The 27,786-nt window shown below is 46.6% G+C and overlaps 2 protein-coding genes across 11 annotated transcripts in view; one reads left to right on the top strand and one right to left on the bottom strand.

The window, feature by feature from the left end:
• Myo19 (myosin XIX) overlaps nucleotides 1-8,618 on the top strand; it is a 30,473-nt gene extending 21,855 nt beyond the window's left edge. For 6 of the 9 annotated variants that reach the window (XM_034505383.2, XM_076936111.1, XM_034505380.2 and 3 more), the window contains 7 exons: nucleotides 190-260; nucleotides 2,668-2,771; nucleotides 4,427-4,593; nucleotides 4,697-4,826; nucleotides 5,617-5,702; nucleotides 6,691-6,990; nucleotides 7,873-8,618. In XM_034505383.2, coding sequence (XP_034361274.1) covers nucleotides 190-260; nucleotides 2,668-2,771; nucleotides 4,427-4,593; nucleotides 4,697-4,826; nucleotides 5,617-5,702; nucleotides 6,691-6,990; nucleotides 7,873-8,001 — 987 coding nt within the window. In that variant the 3' untranslated portion in view covers nucleotides 8,002-8,618. Of the gene's footprint in view, nucleotides 1-189; nucleotides 261-2,667; nucleotides 2,772-3,900; nucleotides 4,012-4,426; nucleotides 4,594-4,696; nucleotides 4,827-5,616; nucleotides 5,703-6,690; nucleotides 6,991-7,872 lie in introns of those variants that run through there. The other 3 variants (XR_004607060.2, XM_076936113.1, XM_076936114.1) reach the window with 3 other exon arrangements.
• On the bottom strand, nucleotides 8,441-16,865 carry Znhit3 (zinc finger HIT-type containing 3). Of its 2 annotated transcripts, none has more exons than XM_076936120.1 (5): nucleotides 16,744-16,865; nucleotides 16,576-16,607; nucleotides 15,042-15,214; nucleotides 14,008-14,088; nucleotides 8,441-9,128 (listed from the first exon to the last, which is right to left on the bottom strand). In XM_076936120.1, exons 3-5 carry the CDS (start codon nucleotides 15,160-15,162, stop codon nucleotides 8,947-8,949), a joined length of 384 nt encoding a protein of 127 aa, XP_076792235.1. In that variant the 5' UTR covers nucleotides 15,163-15,214; nucleotides 16,576-16,607; nucleotides 16,744-16,865; the 3' UTR covers nucleotides 8,441-8,946. The 2 variants fall into 2 exon arrangements, with proteins under 2 accessions (XP_076792235.1, XP_034361282.1); XM_034505391.2 differs by having other exon boundaries at nucleotides 15,042-15,116; nucleotides 16,744-16,859.
• Between the last annotated feature and the right edge of the window lie 10,921 nt (nucleotides 16,866-27,786).

Genomic DNA, 27,786 nt, shown 5'->3' with positions numbered 1-27,786 from the left:
CCTTTGCAGCTCCACCAGGACCTCTTCTAGCAGGGAGATTGTCAGGCCCTCTTGGTTTCTCGTGATCCCACAGAGACAGGCATCTCCATCAGCCAATTCTGCCTGTTATTAAAGGTCAGGAGCAGAGATACACAGAAGAAACGACATTTCTAGCCTGTAGGTACTTGCTTTCTCTCCCCAACCTTATAGGTCCTGAACCAGTTAGAGGCCTGTGGCCTTGTGGAGACCATTCACATCAGTGCTGCTGGCTTCCCAGTCCGGTAAGTAAGCCACACTGCTGTAGGGCCCAAAGCCTGGTGGCACTCAGAGCTTGGGCCAAACAGAGGGAGGTGGGGATTAGGAGAACGGCAGGTCTGTGGCGGTCCACCTGGAAGGCCAAGGACAGCACCTTTACATTTACTCAGTTACTCAGTGTGTAATCAGTGGTAGGGCCTACATTCCTATGGAAACAAGAAAATTAAGTATGAGCCAGACATGGTAGCACACACCTATGATCCCAGCACTTGAGACAGTGAGACAGGAAGATCAACATTAAGGTGAGCCTGGGCTCTGTAGTGAGTTTGAGGCCAGGCTGAGCTAGAGTGAAACCCTAGAGAATCACCTAAGAATGATTCAAAAATCAACAAAAGGGCTGTGTGGGTGCTAGAGAGATTGATGGGTGCTCTTGCAGAGAGTTCAGTTCCCTGCAGCCACACAGGACAGATCACAACTACCTGTAAGTCCAACTCCTGGATGATCCAACCCCTCAGGCCTTCATGGGTGCCTGCCCTTACAGGCACATACCCACCCACCCACACCCACCCTCTCACTCAACACACACACACATAATTATTTGGGGTTTTTTGTTGTTTTTTGCTTTTTGTTTTTCGAGACAGGGTTTCTCTGTGTAGCTCTGGCTGTCCTTGGAACTCACTCTGTAGACCAGGCTGGCCTCGAATTCAGAAATTCGCCTGCCTCTGCCTCTCAAGTGCTGGGATTAAAGGCATGTGCCACCACCGCCCGGCTATACATAATTAAATAGAATAAAAATAAACCCTTTTTTTAAGAGTCTGGGGCTAGAGAGATGGTTCAGGGTTAAGCGCACTAGCTGCTCTCCAGAAAGACTAGAGTTCAATTCCCAGCAAGCACATAGCAGCTAACAACCATCTATTAATTCCAATTCCAGGGCATCTGAAGCCTTCCTGTGGCCTCTAGAGTCACCAGGCATGCACATGGTACACAGACATATGCAGGCAAAACTCATATACATATTTTTTTAATTTACAAAGTAATCTTTTTAAAAAATCAATAAACAAAAATAAATTTTAAAAGGGTCTATGGAAATGGCTCAGTGGGTAAAGAGCTTGCTGGGGACCTGAATTTGGATCTCCAGTGTCCATGTTAGTTAACAGCTAGGTATTGTAATAAGCATCATAATCTTGGCGCTGGGAGATGGACACAGAATTTCATGGGTCCACTGGCCAGCCAGTCTAACAGTCAGTGAGCTCCAGGTCCAATAAGAAACTCTATCAGAGAGGGGGGGGAGGGGAGAGGGAGAGGGAGAGGGCTTTCCACTGTCAAATTAAAGCCTCCACATGTGCAAGCACACACACACAAGTGTAACATGCACACACATAGCACACACACAAGTACAACTAGTGCTGGGAAAGAAACAGAATTTGTTTCTGACATGCAGGAAAACCCATGAGCTAGTTCAGTACAGGCCCAGAGAAAAGGAAAAGGCCAGCCTAGGGGACTTGGAACAGAGAACAGCCATAATGCTGACAGGAAGTGAGCTACCAAGGGACTAGGCCACACAGAAGCAGCAGCAGGGCATGTAAGAGAACAGGAACAAAGGCCATGTGAAGCCATGACAGTTGCCCTGGGTGCACTGGGGGCTGCTGGTGCGGGAAGGAGTGGCAGTATCTCGTATTCTCAGAGAATCCTTGTCTGTTCACTGGCGGTTCAGTGCAGGGTTAGGATAAATGGGAGATGAGTGGGGAGGCTGTTGCTGGTAGCTAGGATGCAGGATTAGCTGTGAAAACTGGGAGCAATGGGGCAGACTAGGATATAGTTGACAGTAAAGAGACTGGATGGTTCTTCAGACTGGTGTGAGGGCTCAGGGAGTAGTGGGCTTCCAGGTTGTAGAAAGAACTTGCTGTTTTCTAGGGCAGATGGTCAAATCAGGACAGTTTACCAAAATGGATTAGTCTGGAGGAAGCCTGAGTTGGAGTGTGAAAGAAAAAGGAAGTGAGGATCAGGAATTCTCCTGTGGCTTTGTCAGATTTGAGAAGTTTCAGAGACAAGCCTCAGTGGACTTTTAAGAACTGTGCAGGTACAAGCTGTCCATCCTCCGTGGGTATGAACACTGCCAGCAGGGAGGCATGCCACACCACATGGAAGTCAGAGGACCACTCAGCACAGTTCTCTCTTCCACTCTATGGGTCTTCAGGATGGAACTCAGGTTGTCAGGCTTGGCAACAGGCATTTTATCTGCCAAGCCGTCTTGCCAGCCACAAACTCAATTTTAAATGGTATCTGCAGGCTTCCAACTGAGTGAACCTAGGCATCTCTAGAACATTCCCTCCTCCATTCATCCAGGGGTGATAGTCAGGGCAGCGCTGGCTTTGAGTCCCAGCTAGGGACCCGATTGACAAAGTCATTCTTTTTGCCTGCTTTGGCTTCTAGGGTCTCTCACCAGAACTTCATGGAAAGATATAAACTGCTGAGAAGGCTCCGACCTCGCACAGTCTCTGACCTCAGGGGCCTGTGTCCTACCAAAGGGTCCTCTGGTGAGTGGGGCCCGCTTTTTGTTATTTGTTCACCCTTAAGTTACTGGGGATTTACCTATGTGTCCTTGAGGATGAGGGTTCAGAGACTAATGGTTGCTGGAATAATATGGGCAATAAACCCCAGCTAACAATAGCATAGACAGGCAGAGAGCTTCCTCAGGTGCCATGGAGAGGTGGACATGGAGAGCGTTTTGGAGAAGGTGGAATGAGGGAATAGGCTGGATTAGCCACGTGCAACCACTGCACATGACAAAGGTAATCTGAAGAAAAGCTTCCAGGCATAAGACAGACCAGAAGATATGAGCAGCTCCACACAGTAGTGGTTAAGTAAGGCTGGGGTGCCAGGTGGGCCCTAGTCAAAAAACATGGACTTAGAAGCCAGGCAGTGGTGGCACATACCTTTAATCCTGACACTTGGGAGGCAGAGGCAGGCTGATACCTAAGAGATGAAGGCCAGTATGGTCTACAGAGGGGGTTCCAAGATAGCCAGGGCCACATGGAGAGACCCTGTCTTGGAAAACAAAACAAACATGGACTTTATTTTCCACCTGTCCTTAACCCTTCAGGGGAGAGAGCCAATGTTCTGCCCGCCTTGTGCTTTCATCTACTCTAGGGGCCTTGTGGAAGGTCCTGGAGTGAGGCTGGAGAAGCCAGAGCTATGGGCAGCTGAGTAACAAGTGGACAAAACTGGTCAGTGTTGGTAGACATGATTCCATACAGATACAGACATAGACAAAACGGAGGTGAGCCAGCCTCATCAGTGGGAAGGACAGAAGGGAATCTTAGGAATCTGGCCTGAATCTTAGGAATACATGGCCTGAGCTCCAGGTCCCAGGAGGCATCAAGGGGAGATATGTTCAAATCACTTTGGCAAGTCTAGCCTGTGACTATGACTGAGAAGTTGTCTGGCACAGTGTAGCTGTCCATAACTAGAAATGTGGAAATGTTAAGGACAGGTGGAGGGATAGACACAAGGACAAATCTCAGCCAACCTCAGCTGGCCCCCAACTACCCATGCTCTCTGGACCCCATCAGCGAATTCTCTTCCTCTTGGGAATTGTGTCACGTTCTCTTTCCTTCCCTTTTTCTCTCCTCTCTCCATGGTTTGCTCTCCTGTCTCTCTTCCAAGCCCCTCTGGGCGCTGGTCCATTTTGTGGATGTCTCTCATCTCCAGCATCTGCTTTGGTGGCCTCTGTCTCCAGAGAGGCACTGGGCAGCTAACTGTGGTCAGAGCCCTCAGGTAAATCCTCCCACACAGGAGGCAGCCCTGCAAGTCTGGGAGGGCTATCGCATAGCTGGGTGTGTTCTCTCTTTTCTACACAAGACTGGCTGGAAGGGGTAAGGGATGGGGCTCAGGGAGTGACCTAGCAGCCTGGGATACCCTTTACCAGGCTTCCAGCTCCCCTTACCAGCCTGTCCAAGGAGGCTTCAGGACATTCCCAAACAGCCAGGACTTCAGAGGACACAAGGGCTACTTCTATCCACAAAAGGGGGCTACTTCTATCTACAAAAGGAGGGGGAAAGAAAGGGCTAACTAGATCTAGAACTGCAAGAAAAAGAGGCTTAAAGAGCTCTATAGAGTCCACAGTCAGTTTCTTCAGGCTACAGAGCATACAGGAAAGCAGGGACTGATGAAACCTTTCTCCTTCCCCCAGAGCAGCCTCTGTGTGCCAAGGGGGCCACACTGCAACCTCTACTACAGGACATTCTCCATGCTCTGCCAGCTTTTATTCAGACAGCAACTACTCACAGTGACCCAGCTAAGACCACACAAATCCCACTGTACTGTGGCAAGACAAAGATCTTCATGACTGATTCCATGGTAAACTAGCTGGGGATGAATTACAGGTGCCAGCTGCAAGTGGAGGCCCTCCTCAGGGGGAAGTGGAGAGGGCTAGCACCTCAACAGATTCCCCTTCTCTCAGCTAGAGCTTCTGGAGTGTGGGCGTGCACAGATGCTGGAGCAGTGTGCCCGATGCATCCAGTGTGGCTGGAGGCGACACCGTCTCCAAAAGCAGGAGAAACAGAGGCGGGCTGCTGTGCTCATTCAAGCAGGTAGGTGGGGCTGATTCCATACGATGGGTGTGACCAACACAGTCCTGACAGGCTTATTTTGAAAAATGAAAATCTCATAAAGGCCAAGTGTAGTATCCACACCTGTGAGCCCAGCATTGGGAGACTGAGATAGAAGGCTCTCAAGTTTGATGCCAGCCTGGGCTATGTATGTAGAGTCCTTGTCTCCAGGGGGAAAAAAAAGTAAGTAATTTGTCGTTTTGCAATGCCATGAGTCAAACATAGGGCTTCAATCAAGCTAGGCAAGTGCTATACCACAGAGCTACAAATCCACACAAACAAAAAGTTTTAATGGCACAGATAAGTCAGATCCCTCTTCTTCCTTGGGCACTGCTGAGGACTGAGTCTGAGATGGGTCCTTGGCAGTTAGAGCTCCCAATGGCCCTTCAATGTGTGGGTATCTGCAAGATTGTGGGCAGTGTTACAATTTTTAAGATTTTGTGTGTGTGTGTGTGTGTGTGTGTGTGTGTGTATGTGTGTTACCATATGCATGCAGGTGCCTTTGGAGGCCAAAAGAGGGAATCAGATCTCTTGGAACTGGAATGAGAAGAGATTGTAAACCACCATGTGGGTGTTGGGAAACAAATCTGGGTACTCTGCAAGAACAGTAAGAGTTCTTAACCACTGAGCGAGCCGTCTTTCCTGCCTCAGGAGTGACTTCGTATTGACAAAAGTCTATCACTGGAAGAACAGAGTTCATACTTTCACTCTGGGGGTGGCCACATGACTAATAGTTCTAACGATGGTTTTGATGTCTCTGCTGGTTCCTTAGCTTTTCGGTCCTGGTTAACTCGGAAACACATCAGAAGGCTACACAGAGCTGCCACAGTCATCAAGCATGCATGGCATAAGTGGAGAGTAAGTATGACTGGAAGACTAGGCTCCTGACAGGCCCGAGAGGGAATGTCTCTGCAGCTGTGGTGTGGGCGTCCTGGCAGGCCACAGAGCCTCTCAACCTCGTGTCCTCTGTATGACGGGATGGGCTGAGCGCATATGCAACTCCAGGAACAGACTGCCAAAGGAGCTGCATTTTATGTTCTGCCACATGAGCCAGTCTAGTTCAGGGTATTTTCTATCTGCTAGAAAAATCTAGTAAGATGGCTCAGCCGGTAAAGGTGCTTGCTGCCAAGCCCATTCCACCTGTGTTTAATCCCAGGGGCCCTCGTGGTAGGCAACACACTCCCAAAGCCGTCTTCTGACCTTCACAAGTGTCCACGGCATACTCACACCCAGACACATACATACACTCAAAAAAATGTCATGTTTTGTTTTGCTTAGATCTGGCTGTCCTGGAATGTAACAGGCTAGGCTCGAACTCACAGAGATCTGCCTGCTCCTGTCTCCTGGGTGCTGGGATTAAAGGTGTGTGCCACCATGCCCAGCTATTTTATTTTTTTTTAAAGAGAGCTAAATCTGCCAGGCAGTGGTGACACATGCCTGTAATCCCAGCACTTGGGAGGCAGAGGCAGGTGGATTTCTGAGTTCGAGGCCAGCCTGGTCTACAGAGGGAGTTCCAGGACAGCCAGGACTAGACAGAGAAACCCTGTCTCAAAAAACCAAAAGAGAGAGAAAGGGAGGGAAGGAGGGAGGGAGGGAGGGAGGGAGGGAGAGAGAAGAGAAGAGAAGAGAAGAGAAGAGAAGAGAAGAGAAGAGAAGAGAAGAGAAGAGAGAGATCCTAACCACCCAAGTTTAATCCCCAGGACACACAAGTGGTCCTCTGATTTCTACATGTCCACTGCCCACTGCAGCATGCCTCTATGTCAAATAAATGGATGCAAAAGTAAATTCTCTTAGGAAGAGGAGGGCTGGACAACCTAAAGCTATAAAGGAATGTTTTCTCTTTAAGATCAGAATGGCCTGTCTTGCCTCTGAAGAACTGGATGGTATAGAGGAGAAACCCATGCCTCGAGCCCCCAGTACCCTGCATTCCTCACTGTCCCCAGCACACACTAGGTTCCTGGGAGCAATAATCCACCTCTGGCCCCTGGGACTGGTGCTAGCCAACTCAGCTGATGGTGTACGCGGCTTTCAGAGGAAACTGGTGGCCCATGCCTGCCTTCGGCTTCCCTCAGGCAGCCCCAGCAACAAAGTCCAGACACCACAACAAGATCAGGCTGGTATTACATCCATCAGAGCACTGCCCCAGGTATGTTCTCATTCTGTGATATCATGGTAGTCCTTCCCACAGTTCCAAGCTGTTCATTGCGAAAGGCAGGGAACAAAGCTTGGAGCAGTACAAGACTCCCTAACCCTGCTGGGTAAGCCAAAAACTACAGGTGCGGATTACTGCCATTGTTTCAAATAATGACCAGGAGTCTTGAGCCCTTCAGTTTTAAACCACTTCCAAATCGTTCGCCTTTGGAGGTTTGGCTCTGCCCCACAATATGAGCTCCTCAGTGAGACATGTAGCTCAGCCCTGTGTCCTAGCAGATGGACACAAGCAGCGCCCTGCAGGGTAGGTGTAAAGATTAGAGTGCGTAGTTAACCTAGGTAGGACATAATGAGTCCCGCTTGGAAGAAATGGGTGTGGCTATAATTTGTCACCTTAAATGACACTGCATTTGGCAGTTTCTTGTGGTTCCTGGTTGTCACTCTCTCCAAGAAAAATAGCAAATGTATGGCCCAGTCCTTTGTCTTTTGGAGCCTGTTCCACTAGAAAGCAGACCCTCACAGCCTGGCCTCAGCTCAGCCCCTTCCCTGGATAACCTCAGTGATGGCACATCATCTCAGAACTTCCATTTTCTCCTCTGTGAACCTGGGTTAATACTTAGCCTAGTACAAGGGACCAGAGAAAAGAAATGCAATCAACAAAATGCTATATAACATGTATAGACTCTCCCTGAAATTGACAAGGGGTAAACAGAAGTGTTCTGATCTTCCAGGTGTAACTAGTTGCAAGATGACAGCCAATACCCTTAGAGTAATAGACTCCTTCCTAGTATTTGTCATAAAATGAATGGATGTGAGATTTTTATTCCTATATTTATCTGAGCCCTGCCATTCATAGGATGCATCTCTTTCTCCCTAGGGCTCGGTAAAGTTCCACTGCAGGAAGTCTCCACTTCAGTATGCTGACATCTGCCCTGACCCTTCAGCCTCTAGTGTTACTGGTTTTAATCAGATTCTGCTAGAAAGACACAGGCCAGTCCAAGTGTGACTCTTCTACCCCCACCGGCCTGAGTGATGTTTAGTGCCTTGTTTCCACAAGGCCTTTTCCTGCCAGCTGCCTTGCCAAAGACATCTGATCCCACATGCAAGTGCCAAGCTATTCCCACAGCGACTCCAACTGCACGTGCAAGCAAGTTCCAGCCTGAGCCAGGGCTTCATGGCCAGACTGCCAGCCTTCCAGGGCTGTGGCCTCAGCACTGATAGAATCTGGGACTGCTGGGTACCAAGCCAGGATGAGGGCCACACCATCCCAGCTTACTGTCCTCAGGCTCATCAGATGTAACTATCCGTCCAGAATGTTGTCACTACAGCAAGATGGATGCTGGGCCTTCCACAAGCACTTTAAAAGGGCCAAGTCACCCTAAAACTGGCTCTAGAATTTTGACTGGGGGAAAACTTGCATATAGTTCATTAAGGGAACAATAATATTTAATAAACTGATTTATTTAATGTTACCAAGAACAATAAACAAAACAGGGTCAAGAGAACCACACCTTAAATTTAGTAACACTATCAGTTTTTAATTCAAATGAGTACACTTGGTATTTATGATGTAACTCTGAACTGTACAAGAAATAAAATTTAGAACCACCATCTAAATATAAATAGCCAACTTTTTGTTTTTTAGTATTTTATGTATTATAGTTTTCCCTGTACACATGTATACAGTACCTGTAGAGGCCAGAAGAGGGCGTCAGATCTGCTGAAACTGTAATTACAGTTATAAGTAGTCAAGTGGTGCTGAAAACTGGGGTCCTCTGGAAAAGCAGTCAATGCTCTTAACTGCTGATCCATCACTCCAGGGCTACAAGTTCCCTCTTCATGAGGCTCTGCAGCAAGCCATGTGATGGAGGAAGACCCACAGGTGCTGCGACAGCCTTGAAAACAACCTCTGAGCAGCAGCGGGCAGCTTGAGCAAAGAGCACATCCAGTTTTAAGAATCCCTGTTCTGGGATGGTTCCACGATTCTTAAACAGCAGTCTGCAAACTCTACGAACAAGGGCTCCTGCATGCAGGCTCTCATCAGCTTTGCTTTGTTGTCGCCCTGGTCGAGGCCAATCATCAGCTGCCTCAGGTGTGGGTTGAGCAGTAAGCTTCTTAAAGTTTCCGATTCACCTTAAAGATCAATACCAGCTTTAAGTTCAAGGGGGATCTGTGGCAGTGGCTGAAAGCCAGGTGTTTGCAGTGTAATCAACTAGGAAGGGCTTGTATCTCCACCATTATGCTATCACCCCCATATCCTAAGATTGCACATCCAACCACACATCAAAACCTAATGCACACCTTTAATATCAGCACTCAGGAAGCAGAAGCAGATGGATCTTTGAGTTCAAGGCCAGCCTGATCTACAGATCCAGTTCCAGGACAGCCAGGGCTACACAGAGAAATCCTGTCTCAAAAAAAAAAAAACAAACCCAAAAAACAAAAACAAAACAAAAAAAGATAAACATCATCTGTACCAAATGTGAGATTTCTTTCCTTATCATAACTACATGTAAGTATTTGCATCCAATTAGGCTAGATGATTTAAAGTGTACCAGTTATATGCATTATGCCATTTTGAGAAACGGGTCCTAAAATCAAGCTGCCTTGGACATCAGAAAGATTACTGTATTCACAAATTAAACTTCAGTATACCTGTGAACAAAGGAGATAGGAGCTGGAGAGAAGATACAGTGGTTAAGAGTACTTGCTGTGCAAAGGACAAGGCCCAGTGTTCTTATGTCAGCACCCACTTGAAGGCTAAGCATGGCTCTATGCATACCTATAATTCCAGCACTGAGCAAGGCAGAGACAAGTGGGTCACAGGGTTTTGCAAACTGCTAGCCTAGTCAAGGTATGAGCTCTAGGTCTGATGAGAGTCCACCTCAAAAGATAAGGTGGAGAATGATAGGGGACACTCAATGCTTCCTCTGGCCTGTGCACATACAGACACAGTAAGATTAGCACCAATAACAGAATGCTTATCTGAGGAGCCATCTAGGAAAGGTGAGCTAGCAGATGACCTTCCTAGAGGTGGCCCACCATCTTTGCATGGCTTGTGATCGGTGAGCTCAGAGAATCAAGGCCCCAAGAGACTTCACCTCAGGATTGCTTCCTGCATCTGATAAGCCTTTCCTACCACTATTACATAGTCTAAGGATTCCCAGGCATCAGCCCACCCTGTCAAGCACACTTCCTGCAGACCAACATAAAGATGAGCTTTCATGAATTAATGCTATTTAGATGACTTAATGATTTTATAGAATTTTTTATTTCATTCAAATAATTTTAGGTGGAAAGTTTTAAAAGATGGTTTGAGTTTTTCTAGAAAGATGTAATAAAGTCAGAATCAAGAATACAATGTGCCCGCTCATAATAGTAAGTAAAGGCTGAATAATAAATATAATAAGCCTTCATAATTACACTGAAGAGATTGAGAGGCTTGGGACAAATTTGTTCTCAAAGAAAAACATTCAGGTCCAAGGATAAGGCCACAGGTGTGTATGTACACCTATGAGGAGGCAAGGCCATATAAAAACTGTTGCTCTGGACTTCACAGTGTTATGAGACACTGCTTTGAACTATTAGCATGGATATTTGAACTATTGATATTCTTCTGTAACTCCCCTTTAACATTTTATCTATGAGGTAATTCTTACATAGAGAACTTTTTAAGCTATAAAAAGGCTGAAAGCAATGAAGGAAGGTGGTGTTGCCATTTTCCACTTCACCCAGTGTGTGTGGTCCATGTGAGTGACTCCTCTCCTCTCTTCTCTCTCTGGTTCAAAGAGTTAAAATCTGAGCCTCTCCCCGGCCAGCAAGGGGCTCCTCACCAGAGAAAGAAGGTCTAGCAATAAGCCCTTTCACTTAATTACCCACCACTAAACAGCATGTGCTAATTCACCAGAATTTAGCACTTAAGCACAGACAGTAATAAAGAGTTAAGTTTTCAGCACAGTACAGGAATAGAGTTAAGTTTTTAGCAAAATACAGTAAGAAAGAGTTAAGTCTCTAGCATTTAATAAAGCACAAAGAGATAAAGAGAAAAGTTGCCAGCAATTTTCAGCCAAAGAATAAGCAAGAGAGTGTTAAGTCTCCAGAAGCCCTCAGCTGCTAGGATCTAATACAGTTAGAGTTACAAAGCCAGAGATCATCAGTACACTGTACCCCACCTCAGCTCTGAACCCTAAAAGGCCAGGGCAACACCCCAGCATTCTTACAAGGACCAAAGCAGCAGTGCTACAAAAATGTGCATGCATCACTAGGCTGGAAAGAGCGCTCAACAGTCAAGAACTTGTACCAGCCTACAACCACCTATTCTCCAGCTCCAGGAGGAGCTGACAAGTCTCTTTCCTGTGGCACCAGCACTCATGTGCACGTAATACACACAAACACCCATGCACATAATTAAAATGTGGGTGAACACCATAGCTCCTCTGGTGATTACCCAGTTGTTTTTTATGACTGGACTGTAAACTGAACCTTGAAGATAATACAGGCCTCTGTCCCACAGACTACTATAAATCCAGCAAGTTAACTATTCTCAAATGTGACTATAGTACTAAAATACCAGTAAATCTAAGGGACTAAGGAAAGCTAGAAAAGTGCCTATCTGAGGCTAAAGGAGAAAGGTAAGCAAAGAAAATGACCTATATTTTTAAGAGCAGAATTATGCCAACCAGAATTATACTGCAAAATCAGTAGGATTCCAACATAACATCTGGCATGTACACGATGGGAGATTTGAAACCAGTATGCTGACAGAATCCTGTGGCTACACAAGACTCTGCATGCCACACTGTATAGTAACCTTAGAAACACATAAGCCCCTAATCCTAGCACTCAGAGGCAGAGGTAGGCAAACTCTTGAGTTTGAGGCCAGCTTGGTCTACTCAGCACATTCCCAGCCAGAACTACATGATGAGGCTGTCTCAAATAAATCCCATTTGTGTAACACGGAGGCCAGAGGTCCACACTGGGTTTCTTCCTGTTTCTTCCTCAGTCGCAACTATTCTCTACATTTTTTTTTTTTTTTTTTTTTTTTTTTTTGAGACAGGGTCTCTCACTGTGTAGCCCTGGCTGGGAGCTGGGAGTGCTGGGATAAAGGTTCATGCCATCACACTCTGCTCCCACCTTATTTGTACGGGGCTGGGGGAGGAGGGACAGAGTCTCTCACCAATTTAGATAGACTGACTGCCAACAAGGTACTGGGATCCTCCTATGTCTACCTCCCTAATGCTAAGATCACGGCACCTAGCTTTTTTTCTTGTTTTTAAATAAACAGAGAAACTAGAGATTAAAGGCAAGTCATAAAGCTTGCACTGTCAATTAAGCACTCTCCCTCTAGCTCCTTAAGAAAGAAAATCCCATTTTAAAAAGAAAAAAAGAAAAACTGGCAAAATGGCTCAGGGGTGCTTACAGCCAAGCCTTGATGACCAGAGATCAATACCTGAGACAAAAGTTGTCCTCTGACTTGTACGTGTGCCCACCAATGTGAGATGCGCTGACAGAGAGATGCCTCAGGTTATGCACACTCACTGATCTTGTGGAAGACCGTGTCAGTTCCTACACGCATTGTGAGTGGCTCACAACCACCTGTAACTACAGCTCCAGGGAACCCCATCCCCTTCTGGCCTCTACCAGCCCTGAACTCAGATGCACAGAATTTAAAAGTAATAAAAAGGGGCAGGCTGGAGAGATGGCTCAGCAGTTAAGAGCACTAACTGCTCTTCCAGAGGTCCTGAGTTCAATTCCCAGCAACCACACCGTGTCTCACAACCATCTGATGCCTTCCTCTGGTATGTCTGAAGACAGCTACAGTGTACTCACATACATAAAATAAGTAATCTTTATAAAAATATAAATAAATAAAAAGGGGCAAGTGAGGTGATTCAGCAGGTAAAGGCATCTGCTTATACAAGCCTGATGGATCAGGTTTGATCCAGAACCCAGAGTCAGAGGACAGAAATGACTCCTGAGAGAGAAGCTGTGCTCAGAACTGCACTCAAACCCACACTCACACACAGTACACAACAGCAATTCTTCTGAGGACATAGAAACAGCAGAGGACATAGAGACAGGAGGATGGCATCAAGTCTGAGGCCAATGTGATTTTCAGTGAGTTCTAGGCCAGCCAGGACTATACAATAAGATTCTGGAGAGAGAAAGAGAGAGAGAGAGAGAGAGAGACAGAGACAGAGAGAGAGAGAGAGAGAGAGAGAGAGAGGAGAGAGAAGAGAGAGAGGGAGAGGGAGAGAGAGAGAGAGAGAGAGAGAGACAGAGAGAGACAGAGAGAGACAGAGAGAGACAGAGAGAGAAAATGAATATGAATGAGAATGAATATGAATGTTATCACCCTGAGCAGAGGACTTGCCCCAGCAGTCCTGAGGTATATCTGAGCTTCCTGCCAAAACAACTCAAGAGACCCAACCACATTCTATGCAAAGGAAATGGTGTCAGATACCGTCCAAGAAAAGTCATACCGAGGGGATTCTCAGTACTTGTGATTAAACTCCCAAGAAACAAGAACTTTTTTTTTGTTTTGTTTTGTTTTTTTTCGAGACAGGGTTTCTCTGTGTAGCCCTGGCTGTCCTGGAACTCACTCTGTAGACCAGGCTGGCCTCGAACTCAGAAATCCACCTGCCTCTGCCTCCTCCCAAGTGCTGGGATTAAAGGCGTGCACCACCACCGCCCGGCGAAACAAGAACTTTTATGACCTCAGTTTCTTCAATAACACAGATTTTTTTTTTCTTGGAATGTGCTTTCATGCCCCTCCCAGGTGTAGCCAGCCAATAGGAGTTTACATCATTCATTACAACTGGCTATTGTTATTTCTTTATATGCCTCTATGGAAAAACATGTTTCTGCCAGGTGACTCTTACCCAAGGGTATAAATCGACTGATGCTGTAAATAAAGTTGGCTGCTGCATGAGACTTAGTCCGTGCTCCACTCTCACAGCCTTTAGAACATAAACAAAATGGCTAACAGTTAACAAGCCCAGCACAGACTTACCTAGATTCTTTAAATTCTGCAGAGACACTCTGTCTTCTTCCTCATCACTATTGAGGAAATCAGCTACAGAGGAGTCGTCATCTGAGGAGTGTACAGCACAAACAACTGATCAGACATCAGAAAGCCAGGGCAGCCATGTCAACAGCCTATGTGCAGGTGTGCCACACCAGTAGTCACGTTCAAATAAAATGACAGCTTGCTTCTCTGGTTTCACAATTAAACGAAAGGGAAGGTAGCAGAATGGTGACTGGGCTTAACAAGCGCATGCTGGTGCTTCATGCTTCCTATGGTCTGAAGGCAGAGTCTGGTCTGCAGACAGCATCGTACCTGGCCTCGTCATGATCCAGGGCTATGACTGTGTGAACTAGGCCCTATAAAACCCTGACAAGGATAATGCCCACACTTTCAGCAAAGGCAGATATGCCCAAGCCCATACTAGACACATGGACACATGGCCCAGCTCTTTCTGTGTCTCTTAAAAACCTCTTTGAGGCACAAAAGGGGCTGTGTGCAGATCCACAACACCCAGGAGGCATTATGGACAGATGAATTCATGGATGCATGAAATAGGAGTGGAGGACAGCCTGTTACTGCTCTAAATCTAAGGAGACTCCAGCAGCAAGAAAGTGACCCAATTTAAAGGAAGCCTCCCACATGGGCCTAACCCCAGGCCCCAGGGCACCCTCCCCAGAGCCATGCTTCAGGATGCTGGCAGCACCACCTGTGACTAGTCGTGCTCCACCCTGAGGCTAGGGCTGCTGAGGCTGCTGCTGCCGAAAGCATCCTGCATCCCACCCACTTACCCCCCCCCCCCTTCCCTTTTACTATCTCTGAAACCCCTCGAAGAGTGCTTGTTTAAAATCAACTACCACGATAGGTAGTGGTGGAGCACGCCTTTAATCCCAGCACTCGAGAGGCAGAAGCAGAGGCAGAGGCAGAGAGCTCTCCTTCAGGGCCAGCCTAGTCTACAGAATGACTTCCAGGACTACACAGAGAAACCCTGTATAAAAAAACAAAAAACCCAACCACCTCACCTCTGTTCTCCTCAGACCTTGCAGGAGCCACTGTTCTTTTCTTCTCAACAGGACGGGCTTCAGAGTTGCACTGCTCTGAGATAGACATAAATTTCAGGCATCCCAAACACAGCCCCTCCATGCCAGCCAACAAGGCCACAGGTCCCCATTAAGCCCAGTGTACTGAATGTGTACTAGGTAGAGATATAGAGAGAGAGACAAGTCAAACCAACCGATTGGCCAAAGAGAGCCATGAGTAATTCTGATTCTGGCGGAAGGGCTCATGAACTGAACGAGCAGGTGATCATGTGCCCCACCCCACCTTCAGAGGACTTTCCCCAGGATTAATGGCAGTGACTTCTATAAGCATAACACGATCTCTCAACAGTTTCAGATACTGCATGTACATACCATGAACCATGGGGAATAAATACAGAAGTGCAAGTCATCACTCCTAGGTCAGAGGGGTTTTGTAGTCGTGGAAAACATGGATAAGGTAAGAGAAGTCTGGTCTTAGTCTACCTGAGGAAGCCCAGAGACTTAGAAGAGAGAGCTTTGGCAGGCAGGAAAAAAAAGCATTTTGGCAGGGATAGGTCTGTGCCTGAGATGGGAGAAAGCAGCAGAGGTGGACAGAATATGCTACATGTGTGCAGTGCTTACAGAGACCAGAAGAGGACGTCAGAGACCCTGGGAATGGACCTAATTGCTTACAGTAGGCAGGTGCTGAGACCCAAACTCAGAACCTCTGGAAAAGCAAGAAGCTCTTAACAGCAGAGCCATCTCTCCTGCTCCAGTTTTTCCTCAATAGGTCCGGAATTTATTTTAGCCAGTTCTGGTGGCATATGTCTGTACTCCTATAATCCTAGCATTTGGGGATGAAAAAGCAGGATCGTGATAGATAGGCCAGCCTTAACTACATAAAAAAGAATCGGTCTCATCTGGGCAGTGGTGGCTTACACCTTTAATCCCAGCACCTGGGAAGCTGAGGCATGGGGACTGTGAGTCTAGGAATAGTGTGGGATAAATAGTGAATTTAAAATACTCTTGTCTCAGCACAAAACAAAACAGCACTTGGGAGGCAAAGGCAGGCGGATCTCTACGAATTTGAAGCCAGCCTGATCTACAGAGCCAGTTCGAGGGCTCCCAGCGCTGCAGAGAAATTCTTTGTTGGAAAAACAAACAGAAGAAAAAGGAGAAAGAAAAAAAGAAGGAAAAGAACCTGTCTCAAAAATACCACACGCAGTAAAAGAAAACTCCTATTGTAAACAATAAACAACCATTATTTTAAGAACAATCACTTCTGGCTAATTCATGTCAGCCAAGGCAGCTTCTGCAACAGTGAGAGGGGCTGCACTAGAATATCAAGACGAATAAATAACTAAGACTTTTCCCAAGAAAGCAGTTGACCTGCTTTGCATTGTTTGAGACAGGATCTCTAGTCTGTAGCCAGGCCAGCCTTGAACTCGCGGGAATCCTCCTGCTTCGGGTTCCTGGGGCACGGGCCTTGTACAATACAAAGATAGAGCAGGGGCTGCGACGGTGGTCCGGGTCTTACCTTTGTGCTTCTGGAAACAGGTGACCGAGCAGCTGTAACAAGAAAGACAGGCTCAGGTCAGCACGAGCGGCCGCAGCACGCACCCCTGGCCCGCAGCCACCGGCTGCAGTAGGAGCCTCCCGCCCGCAGCTCGGCCTCCCTCCGAACCCAGTACCCGCTCCGGCTCACTAAGGCACGCGGCAAGCCGGGCAGCGGTATTTCGGCTTCTCCAAACAGATCACACAGACCGCAGTCCTGCAATTGAGCGACGCCATGACTTCCCAGAAGACCAAGCGCTCACCCTTTTACCTAAACGAGAGCCAATCACAGCGGTTCATACTTCTTGGCAGTCAGAAACAATGGATTGATCCTGTTTTCTGTTCCAGGCCTCATATGTAGAGTGTCGATACAGTCGATATGTACTTAGAGCCGCTGCGCCAGGGTTTTTTTCTCAGATTAGATCAGGCTATGGAACTCAGGATTCTTCTGCCTCTGAATCCCTAACACTGACATCATAAGTGTGCATCACCATGCCTAGTTAAAGACATTTTTAAAAAATTATTTGTGCACATGTGCGCCTGTTTCGGGATAAGTGATACCCCTGCCCTGAGAGACCAGAAAAAGATGTCAGATCCCCAGGAGCTAGAGATAGGCGGGTTTGAGCTTACTGTGAATGTTTGGAAGCGATCTTCTGTAACAGCAGCTAGCGCTCCTTACCACTAGGCCATTTCTCCCAGCCCAAAAGACATTTTTTTTTTTTTTTTTTTTTTTGAGGTTGAGCCGCTGACAAATGCTTAATGAACTCTGTGAGTTCTACAATATCCAGACACTAGGGATGGTTAGAAGATGGTCTCTTCCTAGGAGCATATGGCTTGAAGTGAAAGCAGAATGAGGGAAGGACTAAGGAAGAGACTGAAATTTTTGTGTCAAGCCGTGCATTTGCATGACTCTGAAAACGAACATCTTTTAACTATTGTCCCTGGGTTCTCTTGTGCTTCACGGCACTACCAGCCATGGCGGAGTGGACTGACCACAGAGCAGATCAGTGGCTAGGTTAAAGGGATCTAGGCTAATGAGTCAGAGTAGATATGAGTAGCCTTGAAGGCCGTTATAGACTTTAGTTATAGAGTCATGGTTGGTTGGTTTTTTTGAGACAGGGTGATGGCTGGCCTTGAACTTGTACACAGATCAGGCTTGCATTGAACTCACAGAGATCTGTCTATCGGTCTTTTCCAACCAAGTGCTGAGATTAAAGGTGTTGTTGTAGAATATTCACCAGAGAAGACAGCTCAGACATGGGTTAAACCAAAAGAAAGTCTATATTTGCTGGTCAGAACGACACTGGGTGTTTGAGATCCTAGTGTAGAACTGAACCTGTGCTGGGCAGTGGTGGCGCAGGCCTTTAATCCCAGCACTTGGGAGGCAGAGGCAGGCAGATTTCTGAGTTCGAGGCCTGCCTGGTCTACAGAGTGAGTTCCAGGACAGCCAGGGCTACACAGAGAAACCCTGTCTTGAAAAACCAAAAAAAAAAAAAACTGAACCCGTTCTCAGGGTGAGTTTTTGAACAAAAAATACCACGTCCGGGTTTACCTAAATTCTTGAGCTATTGAAAGACAAATGGAAATCATACATAATTTTTCCCTGAAGCTGTAGCTGGCAAAGGGGTTATTTCCCTAATACTCAGAAGGACTCTAATCTCCTGGATCTCTGCTATTGACTCCATCAGTATAGGCTGCTAAGTGACGGGCCTTAGCCCTTAGCTCAAGATAGCCCAGTACAATTCCATCTGCCTCAGTAGGGAGGATGGGAAATGAGTAAGAGTCCTTCTTTGGTATCACGGGACAGCTGAAAGGCTGTCCAGGCCCTAAGCGCCGTCCTTCCGCTAAAGCAGAAGGCCCCTTTGGCTCTTGGCTTCTGTCAGCCCTTCAAGAGCTTGTTTAGAATCCAATACAAATCCACAGTGACCCAGTAACCCTTTGCGTTCCTAGTCTTCAGCAGAAGTATCACCTTTGGTTTGAACCCAAAGCTTCCCAGAAGGTCCAAATTAAAGTGGGACAACCAGAGAAGGCCAGCAACTCATCCATGATCACATTTGAATCTGTGTCCTGTATAGGAAGGGTATAAATTGTCACAGCCCACTCCGGATTAGTATTGTGTGTTTGTATGTAAAGGCTGAAACTAGGAATCTCTCCCACACGCACTTCCTGTGGTGGAGATGCTGCTCCCTCTATTCTGGATGTCCCTAGCTTCAGGGATCACTGTCAGTCTTTCTTCAATGTCCAGGACAGGAAAGAAAGTGTGATAGGGACCAGGTTGGGGAATACGGAGGACGCTGTGATTCCAGACTCATTATCTAGTTGTCCACACTTGAGGTCCCAATGGGAGCATCCTGGCTTTCTATGAACTCCTATTAATCCCATTTTAGATGCCGCGAAGCCCTCAGCAAGGGCCTGAAGATCAGTGAAACCCCTTGGAGAGAAGCGAGACATCAAAGAAAGGTTTCAGAACTCAGGTACCTAGCCGGCACTGGCAGCCAGAGACTCTCGCAGTGTTGCACGCCAGCAACGGCACCGCCAGAGGGCGCTGCAGGCCGCCTCTGGATTGATGTAGACTATTTAGAGCCCAGCACACACACTGCTTTATGCAGTAGATTAAGCTGGCAGCTTAGAAAAGACTTAGAGCTTGAACTAAACCGTGAGGCGATGAAAAAAGTGTCTCCTGGGGGAAAAGCAGGACAGGCGCCAACCTCGAGCTCTAAATGCTAAAGGCTGTCCAGGTCCAGTTCTCAATGCCTCTTAGCTACGAGCTCATTTAAACTACAGCATAGTGGCAGTCCATCTGGAAGCTGGCCACCTATGTTAGCCTAATGAGAATCTATCTCTGGGAACTTAGAGTTACTAACTAGAGCAGGGTTTCTCAACCTGAGGTGTCGTGACCCTTTCACAGGGGTTGCCTAAGACCGTCAGAAAACAGATATTGACCTTACAATTCGTAACAGTAGCAAAATTATGGTTAATAAGTAGCAACTGAAATAATTTTCTGGTTGGGGGTCGCCACAACATAAAGAACTGTATTAAAGGGTCCCAGCATTAGGAAGGCTGAGAACCTCTGAACTAAGGCATGAGTCAGAATCTTTATCTGTTCTTGTGGGTTGGGGATGTAGAGTCCTTGGCTAAACATGCAAGAGGTCCTGGGTTCGAGCCTCAGCAATACACAAGTCTAACATGGTGATGCATGCCTATAATCCCAGAGTTGGAGGTGGAGGCAGGAGGATCAGGAATTCAAGGCTACATGGAAAGTTTACCTGGGATACTCTATCTCAGCGTATACTCTCCTCACATGCACCGCCTGTACTCTTACTAGAGGCCTAGGGTTAATAAAGTTTGGAGACCTGTAGGATGGCTCAGTGGTTAAGAGGTCCTGAATTCAATTCCCAGCAACCACATGGTGGCTCATGACCATCTATAAAAAGATCTGATGCCCTCTTCTGGCACGCAGGTATATGCAGACAGCACTCGTTTACATAAATAAATTAACCTAAAACAAACAAACAAACAAAAAAACAAGTTTGTGCTTTGGTCCATCCCAGGTCCATTCTGCTACACTCTAAAATATCCATCCTATGTCCATGCTGAACGGCACTGGAAAACAGCTACCATTTGGTCACAGGAGACTATTCCACCATCTCACCTGTTCTCATTCATTTCTATCCTACATAGGGAAGGGTAGGCTCCAGAAATGGCTCAGCAGGTATAGGTGCCAAGCCTGAAGATCCCAACCTGGTAGGAGAGAACTGACTCTGTCCAGTTATCCCCTGAGTCCCACACATATGCCCACCTCCACACACAATAAGCAAAGAGACAACTGTTCACCTGCTGAGGGAGGATGCCCCCTCCCAAGGTGTGTGTGTGTGGGGGGTGTTTGTTTAAAATAGGGTCTCATAGAATCCAAGATAGCCTCAAACTCACTAGCCGAGGGTAGTCTTGAACTTCTGATCCTCCTGCCCCAACATCCTGAATGCTGGGATCATAGGCACGTGCTACCACATCAGGGTTGTCTATTGTAAGTAGCTCCTGTGGTCCTGAAAATTCACAGCAAAGGGGATGGACCGTTGTACTTTGAGAAGTGTCCAAAGTGGGTTTAGGCTGGTACTGTCTGTCCTTGCTTAAAGCACAGAAATTCCGTTTGGCAACCTTTTTACAGAACTAAATCCACTGACTCATCCACAAGGCTGGAAACTAACATGGGAATGGGTAAGAGGGAACCTGGTAAAAACCAGGCTGCAATCCCAAGGGCGAGTGGAAACACATAGTGTTCAAACTCTAATCATCAAATAACCACCATTTCCTTTTCCATTCCCCCGGAAAAGTAGTTGATAGATTCAGGGTTTCTCCACAACCAGTCACTAGGTGCTGTCCAAACTATGACTCATCCTTTTGCAGTGCTCAGAACCAAACTCAAGCTGTGTTAGTGCTTGCCCAATAAGCTAACCCTGTGATAAGGCTATCAAACACCATGGCCAGTCACGCTGACCTCCTCCTCCTGAGCACTCAGCTTTCCAGGCAAGTGCTCCTGCTCGTGCCAGGCTTTCACCTCTTCCTTTCCTGCCCTCTACTCATCTTCCTGGAATTCTTTATTTCCTCATTGGGGCAGTATTTTTCTGCCCCTCCTGTAACTCCCAGTAAATGTTTCCTATCTTCGGAGAAATGTTTTCTGTCAGGCAGTAGTAAGCACACGTAGTCATATCCCACAAGCTTGCTAATCCACATTGCTCTGAATTTATAGTAATTTGCACCTGCCTCCTACTAGCCAAGCCCCGACCCTTTATACATCCAACGTCCCTGGTATTCATCTCAGCTGAGATGTGTCAGTAGGGCCCTTGATACTTTTTAAAGGAAGACCGGTCTTTCGGTTTAAGGTTAAGGTCTTTTTCTCCTGTTAACTTTGCTTTGTTTTTTGACGGTCATGCTATGTGATCTTGAACTCATGGTCCTCTGTGTCCTGGAAATTCCAGCCCAGCCAGAATTATACAGAGAGAGCCTATTTCCAACAAAACCCTGTCTCCAAGTACTGAGATTATAAGTACGTGCCACCACACCCAGGTTTGAAATGAATGCTAATACTGCTTAACCCATTTATAGTTCATTTGGCAACAGTGCTATGTTGCAAGTACTCAGTGGGCTGAGGTAGTTTACAAAAATAAACTTGATTTCTGTGGAAATGAAACAGCTCGTAAAAATGAGCATGATATCATGGAAACAGACCGCTTTCCCCTGGGTCCTGGCAGTGGTTGCTCACAGATGGGAGTGAGCATCAAGCTGTAAGAAGTACAGTAGCTTAAAAAATGTAGTGAGCGGGGCTGGAGATGTGGCACAGTGGTTAAGAGCACTTGATGCTCTTCCAAGATTTCCCAGGTCTGGAACCCAGCACCCACACGGCAGCTCACAATCATCGGTAACCCCAGTTCCAAAAGATCTGATATCCTCTCTGACTTCCCTGAGCACCAGGCATGCACATATTTACATACATGTAACATACATGTAAGCAAAACAATCATACACATAAAAATTAAATAAATGAAATCTTTTTTGAAGTAAGAATATGTGTAGTGAGGAGTAACCCTACCTGGAAGCCCTTTCCACTCGGTCTCAGATTCTTTGGTTCGATTTCCCTCAGTATATCTGCAGTTTTACCAGGTGTAATGTCTCGTGTTTTTAATTCAAGCACTGGGGATAGAGTCTGTACAAATACTGTTGTTCGTCCGCTGTTACCAACTCTGCCTGAGGCAGAATCTCTCACTAAACCTGGCCACTAAGCCCCAGCACCCTCCTGTCCCCACCTCCAGCATTCAGATCACAGGCACCTGCCACCATGCCTTTCTCTCCTGAACAGACTGATCACAATGAAGTTCTCTATAAAGTGACCTGGGGCCTTGGTGACAAAAGCCTGATCATCAGGGGTTTGAGACAAGAAGACATGAACTTGAGGTCAGCCGGGGGCACACAGTTCTAGGTACTGCTTGGCTGTACATTATCCGATTATTATGAAAGACCAACAGGACAAAGGCCCAGACAAAACAACTATGATTCTTTCTAACTTGGTACCTTTCTAACTTTCTCCCTTGGTAAGGGGTTGTCATGCAAATGGAAGATTGCACTCTGGCCATTCAATGAGTGGCTAAATTCTGGAGCATCCGTTGTTTTACAGAGTAGTAGGTAGGGTTGAATCCCCATGCCAGGCTGCTACTAGACCGGCATGGGATGTCAACATGCCCTCCTGTGCACCACCTCTGACATGCTGTCCTGTTTCCGGATCAAAATGTTCTCATTATCTATTCTAAGAATGCCCCAGTAATGTCAGTGGGGTCAGAGGTCAGCTTAGCTGCTCGATGGGTTAGAACAGATGGTCTACTCCACACACTCGCTCATCTCACTGGCCACCATGACAGCCCAGACGAAGTCCTTGTTAATGTGTGCACAAGACTCCAACATGGATGAACTGCTCACATGTTCTTCAAATGCTGCTCCAAGGTCGCCTCCATCCGGCCCTGGGACCACATCTGGTCTTTTATGTCAACACTAGGGATTTTATTTTATTTTTTTAAGATTTATTTTATTTATATGAGTACACTGTTGCTGTCTTCAGACACACCAGAAGAGGACATCAAATCCCATTCCAGATGGTTGTGAGCCATCATGTGGTTGCTGGGAGTTGAACTCAGGACCTCTGGAAGAGCAGTCAGTGCTCTTAACCATTGAGCCATCTCTCCAGCCCAACACTAGGGATTTTAACTTAAGTTTTCATACTTGCACGGATAATGCTTTCTCCCCAGCCCCTGAAAGACTTTTATTTAGTCTATACAGAAAGAAAATTCAGTGCCAACAACTGAATGCCTTTTGTTCCCGCTTTATTTATAAGTTCTGAATGCAATTAAATGTTCATCCCCAGGTACAATGGCAGGCAGACACTGTAATTCCAGTGGAATGAACTGCATTTGTTGTGGAAGTCACCTTAGGCTGACAATGCCTTCTGCTGACAGGTGAATGTCAAATGTGTAAGGCTCAGTATTCCTGAAAACTGTTTACATGTTAAAGAAAAAACAGTGCCTTTCACCCAGCTCTCCCACTCCCGTGTTAATTCAGAGTGTTTTTTTTTTTCCACCACCACTGTTGCATAGAGACATCTGTGCCAGGCATGGTGGCGCACATCTTTAATCCCAGCATACAGGAGGCAGAGGCAGGTGGACTCTGTGAGACTGAGGTCAACCTGGTCACATAGCAAGGTCCAGGATAGCCAGGACTACATAGAGAGACCCTGTCTCAACTGCCCCCCCCCAAAAAAAAAAAAAGAGGAGGCATCTACAGGACTGAAAAGTTTATGGTTCAGGGTATACCACTAGATGATCAGTCTCCAGCTGGTGAGAGCACAGACCTGAGGAAGGCCTTTGCAAGGATGGTTTGTCTGCAGGGTGTAGACAGGCTGACAGAAAGACACTGTGTTTCAGACCCCAGTAGTAAACATCTTCTAGAAAGAAAACAAGACTTACCTACTGCCTAATGGTTGTAAATGTTTTGTTTTTAGATGTCATTAAGGAAGAAGACATCGGGGCTGGAGAGATGGCTCAGTGCTTAAGAACACTTGTCCTCTGCAGAGGGCCTGGGTTCAGTTCCCAGCACTTACATGGTGGCTCACAACCATCTGTGACCCTAGGAACTCTAGAGGATCCAACCCAATCACTATCCTCCAAGGACAGTAGTTCCTCAGATTGTACACATATTCACATAAAAAGAAATAAACTGCATTTTAGAAAGGAAAAAAGGAAGACACTAATAAGCTAGACATGGTGGTACACACTTGTAATCTCAGCACTCAGGAGGCTGAGGCAGGAGGGTGACGAATTAGAGGTGAGACTTTTGTCTTGAAAAGAGGGAGAGATGCAAAATGGCTCAGCCGGTGAAGGCACTTGCCACCAGCTCAACGACCTGACTTCAATCCCTGGCACCCACATGATGGAAGGAAAAAACTGACTCCAGAAGGTTGTACTTTACCTTCTACACATGGGTCATGCTGAGTATACACACACACACACACACACACACACACACACTCACACAGAGAGAGAGACAGACAGAGACTCACACAGACACACTAAGAGACACATGGACACACAGACACACACAGAGACAAGACCAAGCCAGAAAACTCCTCTCTCTGTCTTTACTTTCTTTCTTTGTTTTGTTCTGACAGAGTCTCATCATGTATTTCTGGCTACCCTGGAACTGTATAGACCAGGCTGGCCTCTAACTCACAGAGTGCTGGGACTAATGGTGTACACCGCCACACCTGGCAAAAAGAAACTCTGAAATTAGCAAATTTTTTTAGCTCCTTTTTCTTGCCTTCTTCTTTTTCTGCTATTATAATTCAAAACACAGCTCTCACTCGGAGATAATACATTTTGGAGCCAAATATGAGTGACAGAACATACAAACACAGATTCTGGTTACTCTGTTCCAATAGACTCATAGTTCCATGAAGTTTTTATATTTACAGAACAAAAGAAAACTTTACAGTAAAACAGCTTTTCAGAACCATTGCTGGGAAAACAGATAGGCAGGTCACAGCAGGTAGGGCCGTCTCTGCTACAGGACTCAGATGCAACCTGTTACGGTAGCTAGCCTTGGACTTGACATTGGGAGCTAGTGGTTATTAAATTAATACAATCCATAGGTTTCATGTGATGGTAACAAGGGTGTCAAGTCAAACAGGGAGTGGACAACCACAAGGGATAAAAGAGAGCCCAAATCATTTGTATCTGCAACATTCCAACTCTCCGTAATCAATCAATCAGGCTTACAGAGTCTTATAGGAGGTGTGGCTTCTTCCAGAACCTGAGTTGACACTGCCTGTAAAGCCAGCTCAGGTAACTGGGGCAACTTTTCTTTAGACATGGATCATTATTAAAAATCCAACTAAAGGGATGGAGAGATGGCTCAGTGGTTAAGAGCACTGGCTGCTCTTCCAGAGGTCCTGAGTTCAATTCTAGCAACCACATGGTGGCTCACAACCATCTGTATTGAGATCTGATGCCCTCTTCTGGTGTGTCTGAAGACAGCTACAGTATATATATATATATATATATATATATATATATATATATATATCTTAAATCTTAAAAATTTAAAAAAAAAAAGCCAACTAAAAGCTGAGCATGGTGGTACAGGCCTTTAATCCCAGCCTTTGGAAGGCAGAGTGAGTTTGTACCCAGCCTGAAATAGTAGGAAGACCTTGTTCCAAAACCCAAACAACTAGGTCTTTAAACAAAATGCGTGGTGACTCTGGTTTGGTGGTTTTAACAACCCTGAGATTGCATGGAGGGTCTGGTATAGCCTCTCTAGGCCTGTAACTACCTGTACTTGATTCACTGAGGCAGAAAGGTCCAGTTCTGTTGCTGGACACTGGCACCAAACCTGAGGCATTTCTCCTGCCTCAGCCTTCCAAATGCTTTCACAACAGGAAACTGCAGTCAAAGGATTTGACTAGGTCAAAGGATTTGTGACTACAGCCTGTTCCCACACAGGAATGGTCCTTTGGTCCTGCTTGCCAACTGTGACCATCCTTGCTGAGGAAAATTATACTATGAAAACTATGGAGCCTGCTTTAACTAACTACAGCACTGAACAGGACCTGGGACCTCTGGGTGGGGCTTGGGACACTAAGGATGCAGACCTGCCTTCATTCAGTAAAGCATGAGACTTAATCTCACTGTCATGGGCTCACGCCCCATGTTGGGAGCCAAACTGTAGTACAACCATTTTAACCTTATCCCTGACTAGCTTTCTAATAAATGAAACTCAGACTATGGTTATTTTATTTGATTTTGACAATCACTGGGGGGTAACCCTTAATCTACTCTTCTAACTGCTGGCCCGCCCACCTCCTCGTAGTGTACCCCAGACCCTTGATGATTCTCCTGGCCATGTGTTCATGGTCCACCTCCTTGCCCGGTGGCTTCCTCCTCCCTCTCATTCTTCCTCTTTCTCCACCTGGTCTCTCTTCTCTCCTTTCTCTTTTCTCCCCAAATCAGGTAACTCAAAACCCACCTACCTCTAATTCCTCCAGTAATTGGCTATAGCCAATTTTATTTTACCAATAGTTTCAGATCAAAGAACAAGGTTTGCACAACAAAAGCTTGTAAGCATGATGAGTCACTCATAGGCCTAGACTTTCCAGTATAGAACTTAGCACTGCGATACATAGCAGTAGACCACACCGCAACTGCCTACCTTTGCACCAGACATCCGCTACAACACACAAACACTGCTGGTCCCTCCCAGGAGGTTTGCTGCCCTAGAACCTTAAGACAGGGACTGCCCACAGATGAGACCAGGTCTGTGGAGTATATCTGGTCAAGGCAGTCCAGGTTCAGGAGCTGGGAGATTTATACACGGTGTGAATCTCTAACAAGAACCATGCACCCCAGGCCCATGCTGATGCTTCCCAGGCCTTCCAGGACCACAGAGCACTCTGATCTCCAAATCCCTCCTCTTGTCCAGCCTAGGGGCAACTCAGACAAAGGCATCTATCAATTCCCTCTGCCATCTCATGGTTCTCCTCCCCACACCCTCTATGTGAGAAGTTTTGGCTATGGAGTGAGCACAGCTGGTCCCCTCCACAGGGAGAACCACAAGCTGCCCGAGGGTGCTGTCCAGGCCAAGGTGCTGAAGTGTTCTGGACTCGCCTGGAAAGACCAGAGAAATGGCCCTGCCTTCAGCCATCATTCTGAAGTCAGACTACTCCAGGCCACTACCACACAGATTGGTCATCCTCAGAGATGATCTGCCCACCCCCACACACACCCATATTTAAAACCAAACTGGCCTTGGAAATTCTAGAAAAAGTTAGGGAGGGAAATGCTGGTCCAGAGGGCAGGCAACTTGGAAGGTAGACAGACTGTGTTTGTACCTGACCTGGAAGTCTCAGGCATTTGACACTGGGCCTCCCATCCCAGGACTGCCCGATGAATTCTGTAGGAAAACAAACCCCAGAGGAAAATCCTATGATCCTCCCAAGATCTTGTCTTCCTTCTAGCTGGCAAACCTAGCAGGTACTGCCATCTAGGAAAGTCATGATGCACACTGCCCCATGTACACACAGGCAGTGAGACGGTCTGTCTCTGTCTGTCTGTCTGTCTGTCTGTCTGTCTGTCTGTCTCCCCATACCCTCCCATCTCCA

The sequence above is a fragment of the Arvicanthis niloticus genome, chromosome 6 (assembly GCF_011762505.2).
Source record: "Arvicanthis niloticus isolate mArvNil1 chromosome 6, mArvNil1.pat.X, whole genome shotgun sequence".
Taxonomy (NCBI): Eukaryota; Metazoa; Chordata; class Mammalia; order Rodentia; family Muridae; genus Arvicanthis; species Arvicanthis niloticus.
This window is presented reverse-complemented; position numbering and strand designations above follow the sequence as displayed.

What these genes read in the sequence shown, in the direction of transcription:
- Znhit3 (XM_034505391.2), bottom strand. Translation starts at nt 16,829, where the DNA reads ATGGCGTCGCTCAATTGCAGGACTGCGGTCTGTGTGATCTGTTTGGAG. An exon ending in CCGGCTTGCCGCGTGCCTTA is followed by an intron (nt 16,608 to 16,743) that starts GTGAGCCGGAGC and finishes TTCTTGTTACAG; the next exon opens with CTGCTCGGTCACCTGTTTCC. An exon ending in CTGTTTCCAGAAGCACAAAG is followed by an intron (nt 15,117 to 16,575) that starts GTAAGACCCGGA and finishes TGTCTATCTCAG; the next exon opens with AGCAGTGCAACTCTGAAGCC.